Source organism: Microcebus murinus, chromosome 6, assembly GCF_040939455.1.
Source record: "Microcebus murinus isolate Inina chromosome 6, M.murinus_Inina_mat1.0, whole genome shotgun sequence".
Lineage (NCBI taxonomy): Eukaryota > Metazoa > Chordata > Mammalia > Primates > Cheirogaleidae > Microcebus > Microcebus murinus.
Genome location: NC_134109.1, coordinates 92,391,357 through 92,410,143, shown reverse-complemented (window position 1 = coordinate 92,410,143; position 18,787 = coordinate 92,391,357). Strand labels below are relative to the sequence as shown.

The window sequence follows — 18,787 nt, the reverse complement described above, 5'->3', positions numbered from 1 at the left end:
TTTGTTCACAGTCTGTATGAGGAGGAAATTTCTAAAATAGGAACATCAAATGTTGCTAATTCTTTAATAGCTTCTCTCAGAGCAAACTAACTCAAGCCCAGTGCTCCAGTGGCATGCGGGAGTTGCACCTGCTCCTTGAGGGGTACGCTTTCTTGTGCCTTAAGCCCGCATCCCTTCTTCCCATCTCGGGCAAGAAGCACTTTTCTTTCTTAACCGGAAGACATGGGCCTACTTCGCTCAGTCTCTGAGGAAGAAAGTAACCCCCAAGAAGAGGCATCACAACCTTGCCTAGGCGCCTAGATAGTCATGAACCGAGTCTGCTAGGTGGTGACAAGGGCGCGCCCGGAGCACTCTGGGAACGCGGAGCTCCACGGCCCGGCCTGGCCTGACCCGGAAGGGCTGGCGCTGGTAACCCCAGCTTCCCTAGCAACCAAGCCGGCGCTAGCAGCCACTCGCCGCGCTGTCCGCTTGTGCAGCTCCAGGGATGCCCCTGCAGGTGAGCGATTACAGCTGGCAGCAGACGAAGACTGAGGTCTTCCTCTCTTTGCCCCTCAAAGGGGTGTGCGTCAGAGACGCGGACGTGTTCTGCACGGAAAACTATCTGAAGGTAGGAACGCGAGGCTTGCCCGCCGGGGCTGGGGGGCGTGGTCCGAAACTTCTGGGAGATCGCGGCAGAGCACTCGCGACACAGGCGTCCTTGCAGATAAGCGCCCTAAAGTTTTAATCGTGTTTTCAAAAAAAAAAAAAAAAAAAAACCCAAATCCCATACGGGAGACATCTCATCTGTAGACAGATCATCAGGTCAGAGATTATTTTTATCCAGAGCTTCCTTATATGCCTTTCTAATCTTTCGCTACATGTAGTGAACCTTTTCGAAAATTACTCATAATTTTTCATAAATGTAGTGAGCCTTTTCGAAAATTATTTTGGCCTGTATCACACATTTCTTAATACGTGTATCTAACTTAGTTTCCGTTTTCACCCTTCTGAATAGGTCAACTTCCCTCCATTTTTGTTTGAGGCATTTCTCTACGCTCCCATAGACGATGCGAGCAGCAAAGCAAAGATTGGGAATGACACTGTTGTCTTCACCTTGTATAAAAAGGAAGCAGCCATGTGGGAGACTCTTTCTCTGACAGGTGGTAAGTTCGTTATTAAAAGATGTTCATCTGGTTGTGCTTTTTGTGTTTCAGACCTTTTTAAAAAAATTCTCTTTTGAAACGACTGTACTGTGTAGGGAAAGATAGACTTTACATTTACTCTCCTAGGTTCAATAGTTAGGTCTATGAAATAAACTAACATTAGGTAGAATAACAGGAAAATGTATGCAAATTTATTAATTTTTAATATTAGTGCTTGGAGGTTTCACAGGAAAAAAAAGTGAATATCCTAAAAAACAGTGCAATTTGAGAGCATATAGATCCTCTTAATAGAAGAGGTATGTGTGTAGGCCACTTAGGATACTAAATGATTTTTAGGAAAGATCAATGGGTCCTTAGAAGAATAGATACTGTGTTTCCCTGAAAATAAGACAGGCTCTTATATTTATTTATTTATTTATTTATTTATTTATTTATTTTTTTTTGAGACAGAGTCTCACTTTGTTGCCCAGGCTAGAGTGAGTGCCGTGGCGTTAGCCTAGCTCACAGCAACCTCAATCTCCTGGGCTTGAGTGATCCTTCTGCCTCAGCCTCCCGAGTAGCTGGGACTACAGGCATGCGCCACCATGCCCGGCTAATTTTTTATATATATATCAGTTGGCCAATTAATTTCTTTCTATTTATAGTAGAGACGGGGTCTCGCTCTTGCTCAGGCTGGTTTTGAACTCCTGACCTTGAGCAATCCGCCCGCCTCGGCCTCCCAAGAGCTAGGATTACAGGCGTGAGCCACAGCGCCCGGCCTCTTATATTTATTTTTCCTCAAGAAGACACCCTAAGGCTTATTTTCAGAGGATGTGTTTGTTTTTTTTTTAAGTACTGTACAATCTACATTTATTCAAATAGAGTTAAGTCCTCTTCTCCTGAACATCATCATAATTCTCCAAACCCCAAATTCCATCCTGAATTTCTTGTGACTCTATTTCCTTTAGAACCATTGGCCCCAATCTCTCATGTCGAGCAATAGAGCTCTTATGGGGCAGATAGGAAGGGCTGCTTGTCTTCTTTACCGCTCCATGACGAAATGCATGGGTTGTGCAGATATGCTGCATAGCCACGCCCATCACTAGGTCTTATTTTAGGGGTAGGGCTTATATGGCGCAAATGCTTAGAAATCCTGGTAGGCCTCATTTTATGGGTAGGTCTGATTTTCTGTGAATCAGGGTAGGAGACATGATAGTTTGTAACAAAGTGTTTCAGAGTGTGGTGTCAACCTCTGGTCCCCTTTCCTGTGGTTAGAGTCAATATTCCCTGGTTAGTGAAACTCCAGGGGAAGGGATTTATGACAGTTGAGTTCCATTTAGAAAATCTGTGTTTAGGCAGATAAAAGGAGTTCAGAAAATGCCTCTACCTGCATTTGCTGTTTTTCAAATGCCTTCAGCTCAAAATAATCAATATATCAAAGCAGCATATTTGGGGGTGGCATGTCCTGAACTCCTTCAGTTGTTCTTATAGGAAAAAAATAGGCACATGAACTTCATTTAAATGAGATAGTGCTTCAGCTGTCAAATAAATAAGCCTAAAGATTGAATTCTTCTGCTGGGAGCAGTGGCTCACGCCTGTAATCCTAGCACTCTGGGAGGCCAAGGTGGGTGGATTGCTCAAGGTCAGGAGTTCCAAACCAGCCTGAGCAAGAGTGAGACCCCGTCTCTACTATAAATAGAAAGAAAGTAATTGGCCAACTAATACACACACACACACACAACATTAGCCGGGCATGGTGGTGCATGCCTGTAGTCCCAGCTACTTGAGAGGCCGAGGCAGTAGGATTGCTTGAGGCCAGGAATTTGAAGTTGCTGTGAGCTGGGCTGACGCCACAGCACTCACTCTAGCCTGGGCAACAAAGCGAGACTGTGTCTCAAAAAAAAAAAAAGATTGAATTCTTCAAAGTTAGAGAACATTTAGCAAAAGATGTAAGCTCGTATCTTAGGCAATGAGCTCTCTTGATGTAGCCCTGATGTAGCCTTTATTGAGAACTTAACTTTGTATTAGGTATTAACATATCTGTTAATCCTTTAAAACAACCTATTAGGTATTATTAACCCCTTCCCCTGCTTTTTTAAAGGTCAAATAGTTGGCAAAGGTCACATACCTAGTAACTGGCAGACTGGAACTGAAGTCTTAGCAGTTTCACTCTAGAGCAGTGGTTCTTAACTCTGGCTACATAATTGAATCACCTATGGAAGTTTAAAATAATACAGATGCCCAGACCAATCAAATCAGTTTCTGGAGGTAGGGCCCAGGTGTTGGTAGTTTTCAAAAAACTTTCCAGGGCTTATAATATGCTGCTGAAGTTAAAATCCCCTGTTTTAAAGCTAGTTCTCCGTACTCTTAATCAGTACTCTATTCTGCTACCAATATCAGATTTGTGGGTCAGTAATTGTCTTCTACTGCTTTAACTCTATTTTCCCCCTTCCTTTTCTAGTTGTCATGTTTTCTAATACTTTATATTTACTGCCTGGAACTTCTCTTAGGCCTCTAGCATTAAGCTGTGAATATGGAATGGAAGGAATTGCAACCATTCTTCATAGTAAGGCTTTTTTGATATGTTGCAGTGGAATTTAATTTATAATCCCCAGGACCAGGGCTAAGGTAGAATTTCTAAGTTCTGGTATTCAGTTGGGAGAATACTGGTTAAGGTAGGTTAACATAGCCAGGTTACTTTATTTCCTTAGTGAGTCTCAGACTACGTAAGGAGTTTTTAAGCATCAAATTCCTCTTCTCTTACCCCTGCCTTCCTTTTTGACTCAGTCAGTGTGTGATGACACTCACTGAGTGTCGTAAAACACACCCAAACTGTTCAGACTTTTTTTTTTATCTAAGATTAAATGCCAACACTTTCATTTATTTTGATTCTTGTTGATAATCTTAATTGTGAAGTTAGATGAGACTAGGTTCTAGAACCACTATGTATTATAATAGTTTAATTAAACAGGTGGGAGCGAGGTTGGGGAAGGGAACTCAACTCCTCAGGTGATTCTGATGACCAGTTAGGTTTGAGAACCATGAACTTAGATGTTTGTATGTGTGTTTCTTGCTCCCCTGGTGGCCAACAAATTTCTCCAGAAAGTGTTTTGTCCACTGTCTTTTGGGATATAAAGAAGGATCATATCAAAAAACCTATGAACTTTTCCACAACATATTTTCTGAAACATTTTCTTCTATGTCAGATTCTCTTCTTAACCTGGTGGCCACCTTACCCAGGACTGGAAAGGAATTTTCTTTCCTAATAAAGATCTGTTTTGCACATCTGCTTTCATTGAAAAGCTACTTGATTCTCCACTTTCATTATTATTTGGGCAGCCATTCCAAATTTTGGCCACTTAAACCAAGGATTGCCAAACTTTCTGTAAAGGAAGTATTTTATACTTTGCAAGCCATATGGTCTCAGTCACATCTATTCAGCTCTGCTATTGCAGCACAAAAGCAGCTGTAAATTATGGTATTTATGGACACTGAAATTTGAATTTCATCTAATTTTTATGTCACAAGATAATCTTTTGATTTTTTTCTTGGCCATTTAAAAATATAAAATTATTCATAGCTTATGGGCTATGGGAAAACAGGCAGCAGGTTGGATTTGGCCCATGGGCCATAGTTTTCCAACCTCTGATTTAGACTAAGCAAAACAGTCTTAAAACTATTAATAACTTATATAATAACTAACATTGATTCTACTTAAGAAACCAAGTTTGAGGCCTGGCATGGTTGCTCACGCCTGTAATCCTAGCACTCTGGGAGGCCGAGGCGGGTGGATCGCTCAAGGTCAAGAGTTTGAAACCAGCCTGAGAGAGACCCCGCCTCTACTAAAAATATAAAGAAACTAATTGACCAACTAAAAATATATATATATAAAAAATTAGCCGAGCATGGTGGAACATGCCTGTAGTCCCAGCTACTTGGGAGGCTGAGGCAGTAGGATCACTTGAGCCCAGGAATTTGAGGTTGCTGTGACCTAGGCTGATGCCACGGCACTCACTCTAGCCTGGGCAACAAAGTGAGACTCTGTCTCAAAAAAAAAAAAAAAAAAATTTTGAGATTCCTTTAGAAATCAAACTCAGGTTTACTTGCAATTCACTGTAATTATTTATTTATTTAACAATCTTTTATCCACATAAAGTATTGTGGAACTCCAATCTTTACTGCAGAAGCTTGTCTGCCTCATTATTCAAAACACATTTGCTCCATCAGTTTTTCCTGAAGTTCCTTCTTGATACACTCTTTTTTTTTCTTTTTTTTGAGACAGAGTCTCGCTTTGTTGCCCAGGCTAGAGTGAGTGCCATGGCGTCAGCCTAGCTCACAGCAACCTCAGACTCCTGGGCTCTAGCAATCCTGCTGCCTCAGCCTCCCGAGTAGCTGGGACTACAGGCATGTGCCACCATGCCCGGCTAATTTTTTCTATATATGTATTAGTTGTCCAGTTAATTTCTTTCTATTTATAGTGGAGACAGGGTCTCACTGTTGCTCAGGCTGGTTTCGAACTCCTGACTTTGAGCAATCTGCCCGCCTCGGCCTCCCAGATGCTAGGATTACAGGCGTGAGCCACTGCACCCGGCCTTGATACACTCTTTATTAGTTGTGAAGCATTTTTTTTTTCAAAGTTGATGTTCTTGTCATTGTTTCTGCCCCTGAAACTGATCCAACTGTCTGCCTTCCTTTTTCTAAACAGGAAGAGGGTGGGGTGAGTCTTCAGACCTATTTCAGTCCTAATTCTTAGCCAAGGTCTTAGATGAATAATATTTACCTCTAACTGAAATTTAACATTCTCTTCAATTACGAATGCAGGCAATAAACAATAGTAGTGTCTTTGTCTGTTTGGACTGCTGTAACAAAATATCATAAACTGGGGAGGTTATAAATAAATTTATTTCTCCCAGTTCTGTAGGCTGGGAAGTCCAAGATCAAGGTGCTGGAAGATATGGTGTCTGGTGAGGGCCCAGTTTCTCATAAATGGCACCTTCTCTCTGTGTCCTTTACAAGGTGGAAGGGGCAAGTCAGTTGTCTGGGGCCTCCTTTATAAGGACACCTACCTCCCTACCTCCCTCACCTCCAAATGCCATCACATTAGTGTTTACTATTTTAATATATGAATTTTGGGGGATAGAAACATTCAGACCACAGTAAGTAGTATCAGCAAAAATCACAAATATGTTCATTTCATAGATAGGTCCTTTTTATTCAGTGCTACTTTGAAATTACAATATTTGTTAGACTTTTAGCTATATAATTCATTAATAAAGAAACATAGTACATCACAATTTTAATTTTTAATATTTCATAAACATTTTAAAATAACTGAGTTTCTTTGTAATCCTGTATATTTTATTTTATACATTTTAAAATATTATGGAGTCCATAAGGCTTTTCTACACTGCCAAGAGGTCTGCTATATAAAAAAGGTTAACAGCCCATGCCTAGGGCATGATTCATGCCTCCACCCAACCCTTCAGTCTGTTCTCTGCCACTTCACCCAAACTCCACCCCAAGTTTTCTTCTCTCCCCTTAAGTTTTTTCCTGCTTAAAGGCTAAATCCCTTCTCTCAGGGCTTGATCCTTCCTTCTCTAAGATAATGCACCTACTAATGGATCACAGCCTGCAGTTTGTAGAACACTGAGCCACACTGAATATAAAAATTGTGAATGGTAAAGTTCTATGTATATAACATGTCATTTTCCTTTACAATCTTTCCTAGGACTGACCCTGTGCCCCTCCATATGTATAAATTACCACTTTATGTTTGTGAAGATGACTGATCATTTCAGGTCATTTCAACCTATCTTCTCTTCTAGGAGACTCCATAGTGGTTGTTTACTGTGATCAAGTTTATAAGAAAACAGCCCTAGTTTCTCAACAGAGAGGGAAGAAGATAAATGCGTTCTCACTGCCCCTATCCTCACCCTCTCCTTCTCATTCCCCTCTTCCTTCTCATTTCCTCCCCCTTATGTCCCTCCCCATCCCTTTGTCTTTCTCCTCCCCCTCTACCTATTCTGTAGTAATTCATTATTATTATAGTTAATTGCTTACCTTTTAATGTTAGCTTCTTGGCCAGTTTAATATTGAAAAATGTTTTCACTTCTTGTGGTCAAAAGAATCTCATTCTTGATCGGTATGTTAAGTAGTTTTCTCATAAGTAAAAAACCAAATTTATCATAATCCTAATTGAGCAGTATTCCTTACATTTTAGTTGACAAAGAGATGCTGCAAAAAATAAGAGAGAAATCTATTTTACAAGCACAAGAGAGAGCAAAAGAAGCCATAGAAGCAAAAGCTGCAGCAAAGCGGGAAGATCAAAAATATGCGCTAGATGCCATGATGAAGGTAAGTTGTAGGTTAATAGGCAAGTCCTCTAAAGAGATAATAGTAAACTATTAGTTACAACCACTGTACTTCCTCAGCATTTTGTTTTATGTTATATAGGTTATGTGTTACTTACATGTGCTTTTGAAAATCTGTGTGAAATTTCAGGGTATAAAAGTTGTTTCAGGGAGAGGGTTCTATTTCTAGAGAAGTAAAAATCATAACGTTTTATGATACAAGCATTTTACTTTTTAAATCTTGCAATAATTGACATGATTGTTTAAAACAAGAAAAGTATAGGTTAAACACTAAATATTAACAAATTAATTTCTTTTTAACTGTTGGGGCATTCAAGTGGAAGCATTAATCAGCAATATTTTTTTGAGATATAATTCACATACCATACAATTTATCCATTTAAAGTGTAAAATTCCATGGTTTTTAGTGTATTCTGTGTTGTGTAACCATATCAGAGTCAATTTTAGAACAATTTTCATCACCTCAAAAAGAAACTCAATACCCATTAACCCACTCCCCATTTCCCCCTCACCCCTAGCTCTAGGCAACTACTAATCTACTTTCTGTCTCAATAGATTTAACTGTTTTGATTTATTTTTACAAGTAATTTCTTATCTCAAATTCTCATTTTGACATCTTGAAATGATTAAATAGTCTATCATGGCTGGGCGGTGGTCACGCCTGTAATCCTAGCACTCTGGGAGGCCGAGGCCAGTGGATTGCTTTAGGTAAGGAGTTCGAAACCAACCTGAGCAAGAGTGAGATCCCGTCTCTACTATAAATAGAAACAAATTAATTGGCTAACTAATATATATAGAAAAAATTAGCTGGGCATGATGGCGCATGTCCGTAGTCCCAGTACTTGGGAGGCTGAGGCAGGAGGATTGCTTGAGCCCAAGAGTTTGAGGTTGCTGTGAGCTAGGCTGACGCCATGGCACGCACTCTAGCCTGGGCAACAAATCGAGACTCTGTCTCAAAAAAAAAAAAAGTCTATCGTAATTTATTGTCTTATTCTATGGACCCATGACTCTTCTTTTGCATTTGAATCATCAGTTTTTTTATAATGAATGGTTCATGGATTTCAAAGATTTCTCTACTTTTATCATTTCTGCTTGACTTTTAAATAAAGCTTATGTCTTTAACTTAGTAATTGAACACATGGTCAGCTAGCCCAAGATTTCTGCCTTTAGTATACTTGATTTCCATCTTTTCTTTTGATCTTATTATTTTCTTCAGTTTATAAAAACCAAAATAATGTAAGATTTGTAATAACACATAAGTATTTACTGAATAAATAATAAAATAAATAATATCACATAATTTGGTCAATATGACAAAGCAGAACAATTGACTGACAGGAAGCACCACCATGCTATATCTTGGAGTTATTAATCTACTGATGTATGGAAGCTTGACTTTGGTATTTGGAAAGGTGTTTTAAGGGAATTAATGTATAAAATATAAAGATGTGGATTATAATAAGGAGACAGAACCCATGAAAGCCTGTAGCCTCGTCTACAAACTGTTTTGTCTCCACTTGAGTAGTGTTGAAAGCCGGGACTGTTTTCTTTCATCCTTTTTATAGTCATTGTCAAGTAAATATGTGCTAAAATATTTGAATGAATTAATATGAATACATTCATCTAGTACCATATGCCCATAGCAAAAGTCTACTTTGGTGGCTAACTGAAGTTATTTTTACTCTGGCCAATCTTAGATACCTTTCAAAAAAGAACTATAATGATCCAGTAGAAGCAGATGAAGAGCTATGACAACAAAAGCCAACCTATTATTAGCTAAAACCATAAATTAGCTTAAAACTGGAATGACATCTGTCAAAAATTAGTAGTTTTTAAGTAGTAATCTTTTGAAAATAGTAGGGCTAGTGCTAAAACTTACTGTGTCAATTAGCTATGCTGTGTGTACAGTTATTAGTCTGTTGGGCTCGTATAACAGAATGCTACAGACTGCATGGCTTAAACAATAGGAATTGATTTTCTTGCAGTTCTGGAGACTAGGAATCCTAGATTAAGGTCACTTTCTGGTGAGGGCTCTCTTCCTGTTTTGTAGGCCTTCTTGCTGAGTTCTCACATGGCAGAAAGAGAGAGCATGCAAGGGAGCTCTCTTGTGTTTCTTCTTATAAGAACACTAAACCTATCAGATCAGAAGTCCATCCTACTGACTTCATTTAACGTAATTACTTCCTTAGAGGTCCATCTCCAAATACAGCCATACTGAGGGTTAGAGCTTCAACATGTGAATTTTGGAGGGACATAAACAGTCCATAGCACTGTGTAACAAACTATCCAAAAGTTAGTGGCTTAAAACAACAAACATATGTTTCTCAAGATTCTGTGTGCTGGTTTGACAGTTTTTGTGATCTGGGGCTGGTTCGGTTATGACTGGATGTTCTGGGTTGGCCTGACTCATGTGTCTAGAGCCTTGACTGGGAGAGGTGGAGCTTCTCCCCAGGTGGTATCTCATCCTTTGGGAGCCCAGCCCAGGCTTCTGTACTTGGTAGTCAAGGTTCCCAGTAGCAAGAGAGCACTTTCAAAGCCTCTGCTGTGTCATATTTGCTAATGTTTCTTTTTTTTTTCTTTTCTTTTTTGCAAGCCTTTGATAATGTTTCATTATCCAAAGCCAAGTCACATAGCCAAGCCCAGATTCAAGGATTGAAGAAATAGACTATACTTCTTTTTGGAAAGAGGGATTAAGTCACATTACAATGGGGTATGCATATAGGGATGAAAAGAATTTGTGGCCATTTTATAATTTATTTTATCTGTTTGTTTGAATTAAAAATACTAGGGTTTGGGCCGAGCGCGGTGGCTCGTGCCTGTAATCCTAGCACGCTGGGAGGCCAGGGCGGGTGGATTGCTTGATGTCAGGAGTTCAAAACCAGCCTGAGCAAGAGCGAGACCCTGTCTCTACTATAAATAGAAAGAAATTAATTGGACAACTAAAATATATAGAAAAAATTAGCCAGACATGGTGGTGCACGCCTGTAGTCCCAGCTACTTGGGAGGCTGAGGCAGTAGGATAGCTTGAGCCCAGGAATTTGAGGTTGCTGTGAGCTAGGCTGACGCCACGGCACTCACTCTAGCCTGGGCAACAAATCGAGACTCTGTCTCAAAAAAAAAATACTAGGGTTTAATAAAGGGAATATGACTCATCTAGAAGGGAAAGTTTAGAGATAAAACAGTGATCAGATGTTGTTAAATCAAGAGTCTTTTATTTCTTTGCAGTATCTCTAACACTGCCTTTTCTTTTTGTCTGCTTCATCCTTAGGCTGATAGTGAGATGATCCATGTCGGTGCTTAACAGGGCCCAGAGGAAGATAAGCCATCAATTCTTTTGGCTTCCTTTTAAGCCCCATAAAACAATTGCTTCAGATATTATACACTGTATTAACAATGATAATCAGTTTTATGCATGCTCATATGAATCTTTACTTCAATTCATTATTACTTCATACTTGGATTCCTATATCAATTTCTCCATATCCTTGCTGCAGATCTATCATTCGTTCCTTAATATACATTTATTAAACACTGTGGAAGGTGCTGAAACAAAACTGAGCAAGCCATTCTTCACTTACAATTAACTCATAGTCTAGAGAGGGTAACACACAAGGAAAATCAAAGATTATACCAACAAAGGGTGTAGTGACTCATGCCTATAATCCCAGTAACTCAGGAGGCTGGGGTGGGAGGATCATTTGAGGCCAGGAGTTCAAGATGAGCATGGGCAACATAATGAGACCTTGTCTCTAAAAAAATGAAAAACGTTAGCCAGATGTGGTGGCATGTGCCTATAGTCCCAACTACTTCAGAGGCTGAGGCAGGAGGATCACTTGAGCCTAGGAGTTCAAGGTTGCAGTGAGCTGTGATCATGCCATCCAAGTATGTATAAGGGGTCATTGGATGATAGAGAAAACACTTGGAAAAGATTGATATTTCAGCCTGAGAATATGGTCAGGAAATCTAAAGCAGTGTTGTTTGTGCTGAATCCTGGAGAATAAGTCACAGTTAAGTTGGGAATAAATGGGGAAATGACATTACAGATAGTTTGGATGAGTATAGGACAGAATAGGGCACGAGGGATCATTTATTTGTCAGAAATAAAATCTTAAGATTTTGGGCCAGGCATGGTGGCTCATGCCTATAATCCTAGCACTCTGGAAGGCCGAGGTGGGAGGATTGCTTCAGCTCAGGAGTTTGAGACCAGCTTGAGCAAGAGTGAGACCCTGTCTCTACTAAAAATAGAAAAATTAGCCAGGCATGGTGGCACTGTGGGCCTGTAGTCCCAGCTACTTGGGAGGCTGAGGTAGGAGGGTCTCTGGAGCCCAGGAGTTTGAGGTTGCCGTGAGCTAGGCTGACGCCACAGCACTCTAACCCAGGCAACAGAGTGAGACTCTGCCTCAAAAATAAATAAATAAATAAATAAATAAATAAATAAATAAATAAATAAATAAATAAATAAATAAAATAATTAAAAAGAAATCTTAAGATTTTGAAAAATGTCCTGAAGGTAATAGGGAACTCTTTCAAAGGATTTCCATCAAGAATATAAAATTAACTGGGTCTGTGTTTAATATGTTAGAAAGCTCATTCTGGCTTATAAGTTTGGAGAGGGCTCAGGGTAGAGGCAGAGTTTTTGTCTTTTTAAAATGGAAAAATTTTGAGCATATTTCTATGTGGAAGAAGGAAGTTAAGAAAGAGGGAGAGATTGATAATACAATCAAGAGAGGGGCTTATGATGGTGGAACAGTTCTCTTCTGGTGAGATAAAGGTTGAGACAGGCGAAAAAATTAGTCTTGGTAATGGGGAATATTTTATTTTTTGACACTAGAGGGCAGGAACAAAGAATAAATAGCTAAAGATTTGGAAAATTCTTAGACACTCAGTTAAAGGAATTTTTTTTTGTTTGTTTTCTTGGTGAGGAGGCAAGGTCATTGACAGAGAGGGAAAGAGATTGAGGTGGAGGTGAAGGGTTTGAAGTGATAAGTAAACTCGGAATACTGATGCCAGACTAATCTGTGAAACATGCCTTTTTTCCATCTTTGGTATTCTTGACTGCTATTACCTACTTTTCCTGTTTTCTTCACTATTTTGTTTGGTAGGTTACTCTCTTCTATTTTAAATTTTTCACTATATTTGTTTTGTTCTGTTTTCCACTTTAGAAGAACCATTTTCTCCCACTGATATTTCAACCTGGATAGGTCAAATTTGAAGTGCATTTTTCTGCTGTGATTTCTTAAAGTTGAAACCCAGAAACCTTAATCTATGAAAGCACTTTGTCTGATCATGCAGATGAAGTATGAGTTGATTTTTTTTTTTTTTTTTGAGACAGTGTCTTACTTTGTTGCCCAGGCTAGAGTGAGTGCCGTGGCGTCAGCCTAGCTCACAGCAACCTCAAACTCCTGGGCTCAAGCAATCCTACTGCCTCAGCCTCCTGAGTACCTGGGACTACAGGCACATGCCACCATGCCCGGCTAATTTTTTCTATATATATATTAGTTGGCCAATTAATTTCTTTCTATTTATAGTAGAGATGGGGTCTCACTCCTGCTCAGGCTGGTTTCGAACTCCTGATCAAGCAATCTGCCCGCCTCGGCCTCCCAGAATGCTAGGATTACAGGCGTGAGCCACCATGCCCAGCCTGATTTTTGAAATTGTATAGGTTATACTATAAGAGCCTTGAAAAGATCCTTATCAGTGAACACACACATGCTGTTTATTGGAGGCATATGTAACTAATGCACAAAAAGATCACAAGGAACTGCTTGGCCATTATATATTCCATTGTTTAATAATAACATATGTTTCTGGCATTTTTTAAAATTCTGTTACCTGGCTGGGTGTGGTAGCTCACGCCTGTAATCCTAGCTCTCTGGGAGGGCAGAGGCGGGTGGATCGTCAAGCTCAGGAGTTTGAGACCAGCCTGAGCAAGAGTAAAACCTCATCTCTACTAAAAAAAATAGAAAGAAAATAGCTGGACAACTAAAAGTATGTATATAAAAATTAGCTAGGCATGGTGGCACATACCTCTAGTCCCAGCTACCCGAGAGGCTGAGGCAGTAGGATTGCTTGAGCCCAGGAGTTGGAGGCTGCTGTTAGTGATGCTAATGCCACGGCACCATATCCTGGGCAACACAGTGAGACTGTCTCTAAATAAATAAATAAATAAAATTCTGTTACCCTCTTTTTTTTTTGTTTTTTTTTTTTTGCATCTTCATCCTCTTCATTGTGTGTCATTCTTTTTAAGAAATGTATTGATATATTTTGTATTTTCCCTGTAAACCTATTGTTAGGGCTCTGTACTTTTGGTATCTCCTGTTCAAACATCTTTGCCTACTCTTTATAGATGAGATATTTTCATTCTCATATGTTATTTGTTATTAACCGTTATTGCCATCATAAGACATTTAATTCTGCTGTTAGTATACTCAGTCTTTGTATCACTATTCCTTTCTGAATTTTATTTTTCACCGTTTTTGCATTTATATATTTTATAAGAAGATCTACAGACCGAATATACTTTGTGCCACCTTGTTCATTCCCCTGGTCACGTCAAAAATGCTGATTATTTTATTATATATTTTCCTTATAAATTTTTGTAGCTTTTATCTTCATGTACCTTAAAAATATTCTCTTCATCTAAAGATCATAGCTATACCGTAGACATGAGGAATGTACTGATGTGAAAGGGCACAGACTTTGGAATAAATGAACTCTACCACTTTATGATCAAGAATAATTACTTAGCCAGGCGTGGTGGCTCACGCCTGTAATCCTAGCGCTCTGGGATGCCAAGGCGGGCAGATTGCTCGAGGTCAGGAGTTCAAAACCAGCCTGAGCAAGAGTGAGACCCTGTCTCTACTATAAATAGAAATAAATTAATTGGCCAACTAATATATATAGAAAAAATTAGCAGGGCATGGTGGCACATGCCTGTAGTCCCAGCTACTTGGGAGGCTGAGGCAGCAGGATTGCTTGAGCCCAGGAGTTTGAGGTTGCTGTGAGCTAGACTCACACCACAGCCCTCACTCTAGCCTGGGCAACAAAGTGAGACTTTGTCTCAAAAAAAAACCCAAAAAACAATTTCTTAAACTCTCGTGATTTAAGTGGTTGATGGTTGCTGTAGTCGAGCCCTGTATTTTCAGTTTACCCTATCTTTTATATATCCTGCTTTCAGTTTTTCTAGTCTTCACAGTAGTATTTAATATTTATTATATAATAAGTTAATGATCTTCAACATTTTCTGTCATTTGAAAGACACAATTCTTATTTATTTTACTGATCCTTCTTCCTTATGCTATTTTATATCCATTTGAAATTTGAGTTCCAGAATCTTATCCATCCTGATACTGAGGCCAACTGACACAAAAATCATTTCCATATTTTAACAGATTGAGTTCTTAGTCCTTTGATTTCTATTTACATTATTTTTTTCTTAATGTACTTTTTATTACTTTTGAAACAGCTTCATAAAGCACTTTTCTTTTGTCTTGCTCCTCCTCAATGCTATTTTTAAAATTGCATTTTGAAATTATGATGAAATTCACATAGCATAAAATTTACCATCTTAACCATTTTTAAGTGTACAGTTCAGTGGCACTGAGTACATTCACATTATTGTACAACCATCACCACCATCCATCCACAGAATTCTTTTCATCTTGCAAAATTGAAATTCTTTATCCATTAAATAGCAACTGTGACGGCATTCTAGCCTGGGCAACAGAGTAAGACTGTCTAAAAAAAAAAAAAAAAAGCAACTGTCCATTCTCCTTCCTTTCCAGTCCCTGGTAACCACCATTCTATTCTCTGTCTCTGAATTTGACTACTCTAGGTACCTCATGTAAGTGGAATCATACAGTATTTGTCTTCTTGTAACTGGCTTATTTCAGTCAGCATAATGTTCTCAAAGTTCACCTATGTTGTAGCATGTGTCAGAATTTCCTTCCTTTTTAAGGCTGAGTAATATTCTAATGTGTATGTGTTCAGATATGTATATACACACACAGACACCCTACATTTTGTTTATTCATTTATCTGTTGATAGACACTTGGGTTGCTTCCACCTTTTGGCTATTATAATAATGCTGCTGTGAACATGGGTGTACATATATCTCTGAGATCTTGCTTTCTTTCAATTCTTTTGAATATGTACATAGAAGTGGAGTTACCAGGTCATATGGTAATAGTAATTCTATTTTTAATTTTTTGAGGAATTGCCATACTGTTTTCCATAGTAGTTGTGCCATTTTATATTTCCTCCAGCAATGCACAAGCATTGCAGTTTCTCCACATTTTCACCAACACTTATTTTCTGTTTTCTTGAGAGGAGCCATCCTAATTGGTGTGATGCAGTATCTCATTGTGGTTTTGATCTGCTCCTCAATGCCATTTTAATTTGAAATGTATCTCTGAAACCAACCTATTGCCTTTTTTCTTAGATTCTTTGAGATATTGGTAAGTAGAACCTTATTTTTGCTTGATCTTTTCCTTTCCTCTCCTCTCCCATTATTTGGCCTACACTTATTCTTCTTTTGTTAATAATAGCCCAGGAGTTTGCAAGCCAAGAAGAGAGCCCTTACCAGAAACCAAATCAGCAGCACCAAATACTTTGGACTTCTCAGCCTCTAGAGCTGTGAGAAAATAAATTTCTGTTGTTTAAACCATGAATTTTGCAGTATTTTGTTATTGCAGCCTGAGAAGACTATACTGCTCTCAATAAGCAGAATTTGAAGGCTAATTGAGAAATAAAGCTATTATTAACTGACTTCAAGGTTCATCTTTGCTTTAACATGTGTCAGACTCTCCTTCCTTTTTTGTTTTAAAAAGACAGAGTCTCGCTCTGTCATCCAGGCTGGCAGACTGGGGTGCAGTGGCAGGATCATAGTTCACTACAGCCTCCAACTCCTGGGCTCAAGTAAGCCTCCCAGCTAGACCTCCCAAAGTGCTAGGCACCTGGTAGATTTTCCTTCCTCTTTAAGACTGAATATTGTTATATTATTATGTATATACCAGACTAAAAAATCTATTTGTATTATCTTTATACTTACCCACATATTTACTAATCCTGTACTCTTCATTCCATCTTACATATCTGAGTTAGTGCCTGGTATCGTTTCCTTTTAGCCTGAAAAACTTTCTTTAATATATCTTATGGGCAGGTCTATTAGCAATAGATTCTCACAGTTTTCATTTATCTTGGAATGTGTTTATTTTGCCTTCACTTGTTAAGAATAGTTTCACTAGGTATAGAATTTGTTTATAGTTTTTTTCTGTCAGCACTTTGAACATGTCATTTCACTGCCTTCTGTCCTTTATTTCATGAGAGAGCCTTAGAAGGTTGTGATAAGTTTACCATACATCCCTGGCTCCCTCATTTATATGATATTTTCATTAAATTTCAGCGTACTGGCCGGGCGCGGTGGCTTACGCCTGTAATCCTAGCACTCTGGGAGGCCGAGGTGGGTGGATTGCTCGAGGTCAGGAGTTCAAAACCAGCCTGAGCAAGAATGAGACCCGTCTCTACTATAAATAGAATGAAATTAATTGGCCAACTAATATATATAGAACAAATTAGCTGGACATGGTGGCACATGCCTGTAGTCCCAGCTACTCGGGAGGCTGAGGCAGCAGGATTGCTTGAGCCCAGGAGTTTGAGGTTGCTATGAGCTAGGCTGACGCCACAGCACTCCCTGTAGCCTGGGCAACAAAGCGAGAGTCTGTCTAAAAAAAAAAAAAATTCAGAGTACTGTGCATTTATCCTAAGGAGGACCTCAACCTCAGATCAACTGCAAATTTTCCCTGTTCATTCCCAACCAAGTCTACCACTTTTACCCACCAAAGCCACAGGTTTTCACTGTCCCACCCAGAAAGGAATCCACCCTTTTTGCCAACAAAATTTTGGGTTCTTTTTGCTAGTTTGGTGTTGGTACAGGTTAAGCATCTCTAATGCATAAATCTAAAGTCTGAATGCTCTAAAATCTGAAACTTTCTCAGCATTGACATGACACTCAAAAGAAATTGGAGCATTTAAAATTTTGGATTTTCAAAATGGGGATGCTCGACCAGTATGTATTCTGCAAATATTCTAAAATCTAAAGTAAATCCCCCCAAATCTGAAACACTTGTGGTCCCAAGCATGTTGGCCAAGGAATTTTCAACCTGTAAAACTGCCAGGCTCATCCTAAGGGGAAGTGGGTGGTTGGGAGCAATCTTACTGTGCAGCCTCCCAGTGTTCTTACCTATAACTGTAGCAGTTTTTCTAGAATAAACATTTCTCAATTCAGTCTTCCTTTGGTTGATTTCCAGTGCCCTTAAATGGTTAAATGGATGTTTTTGATAATTTTATCTATTTTATATTTTATATTTGTGGAGGAGAATTGCCAACCTCTTCATTTCTCCATAAAACCTGCACATTGTCTTTTGTAAATGAATTTTATATTTACTTATCAAGCTCCTTAAGAAGTCCTCTTAGTATTATGATTGGATTTACATTTGACTTTATGAATTAATTTGCAGAACATCAGTATATTTATAATATTGAGATTTCCCTCCAGGAACATGTCATTTATCTCAATTTATTTGGATTTACTTTATGTCACTAAGAAAAATTATTTAGCATACTTATTTATTCATATTTTGTTAAGCTTATTCTTAGCATTGTAAAAGTTTTTCTGGTAATTGTTAATTAAATTATTTTTCCAATATAGTTTCTAATTATTTATTGCTGGTTTGCAGAAAAGTTAGGCTGTTTTTGTAAGTTGGTATAAATTGATCTTACATGTGACTGCCTTGCTGAGAACCTACTTTTTGGTTCTAATGGTTTGTCAGTTTATTATTTTGGTTCTTTTCGGTATTGTACTATGATTTGCAAATGGTGGCAATTCTACCTTCTTGTAATCTCTATTTATCTCTTTCCTTTCCCTTTCCCTTTCTTTCTTTCCCTTTCTTTCTTTCCTTTCTTCCTTTCCTTTCTTTTCTTGCTCTGTTGCTTAGGCTAGAGTGCCGTGGTATCAGCCTAGCTCACAGCAACCTCAAACTCCTGGGCTCAAGTGATCCTCCTCCCTCAGCCTCCCAGTAGCTGGGACTTACAGGCATTCGCCACCATACCCAGCTAATTAGTTGCCGGGATAATTTTTTCTATTTTTAATAGAGATAGGATCTCACTGTTCATCAAGCTGGTCTTGAACTCCTGAGCTCAAGCAATCTTCCTGCCTCAGCCTCCCAGAGTGCTAGGATTACAGGCATGAGTCACTGCTCCTGGCCTTCTGTTTATATTTATTATTTTAAAAATTC

The 18,787-nt window shown here is 38.9% G+C and overlaps 1 protein-coding gene across 2 annotated transcripts in view; it reads left to right on the top strand.

Moving 5' to 3' along the window:
- The first annotated feature begins 431 nt into the window (after window positions 1–431).
- Window positions 432–18,787, top strand: part of DNAAF4 (dynein axonemal assembly factor 4) — a 50,418-nt gene continuing 32,062 nt past the window's right edge. For both annotated transcript variants that reach the window (XM_076004392.1, XM_076004393.1), the window contains exons 1-3: window positions 432–607; window positions 995–1,142; window positions 7,342–7,475. In XM_076004392.1, the coding sequence (XP_075860507.1) occupies window positions 485–607; window positions 995–1,142; window positions 7,342–7,475 (405 nt within the window). In that variant the 5' untranslated portion in view covers window positions 432–484. The remainder of the gene's footprint in view (window positions 608–994; window positions 1,143–7,341; window positions 7,476–18,787) is intronic.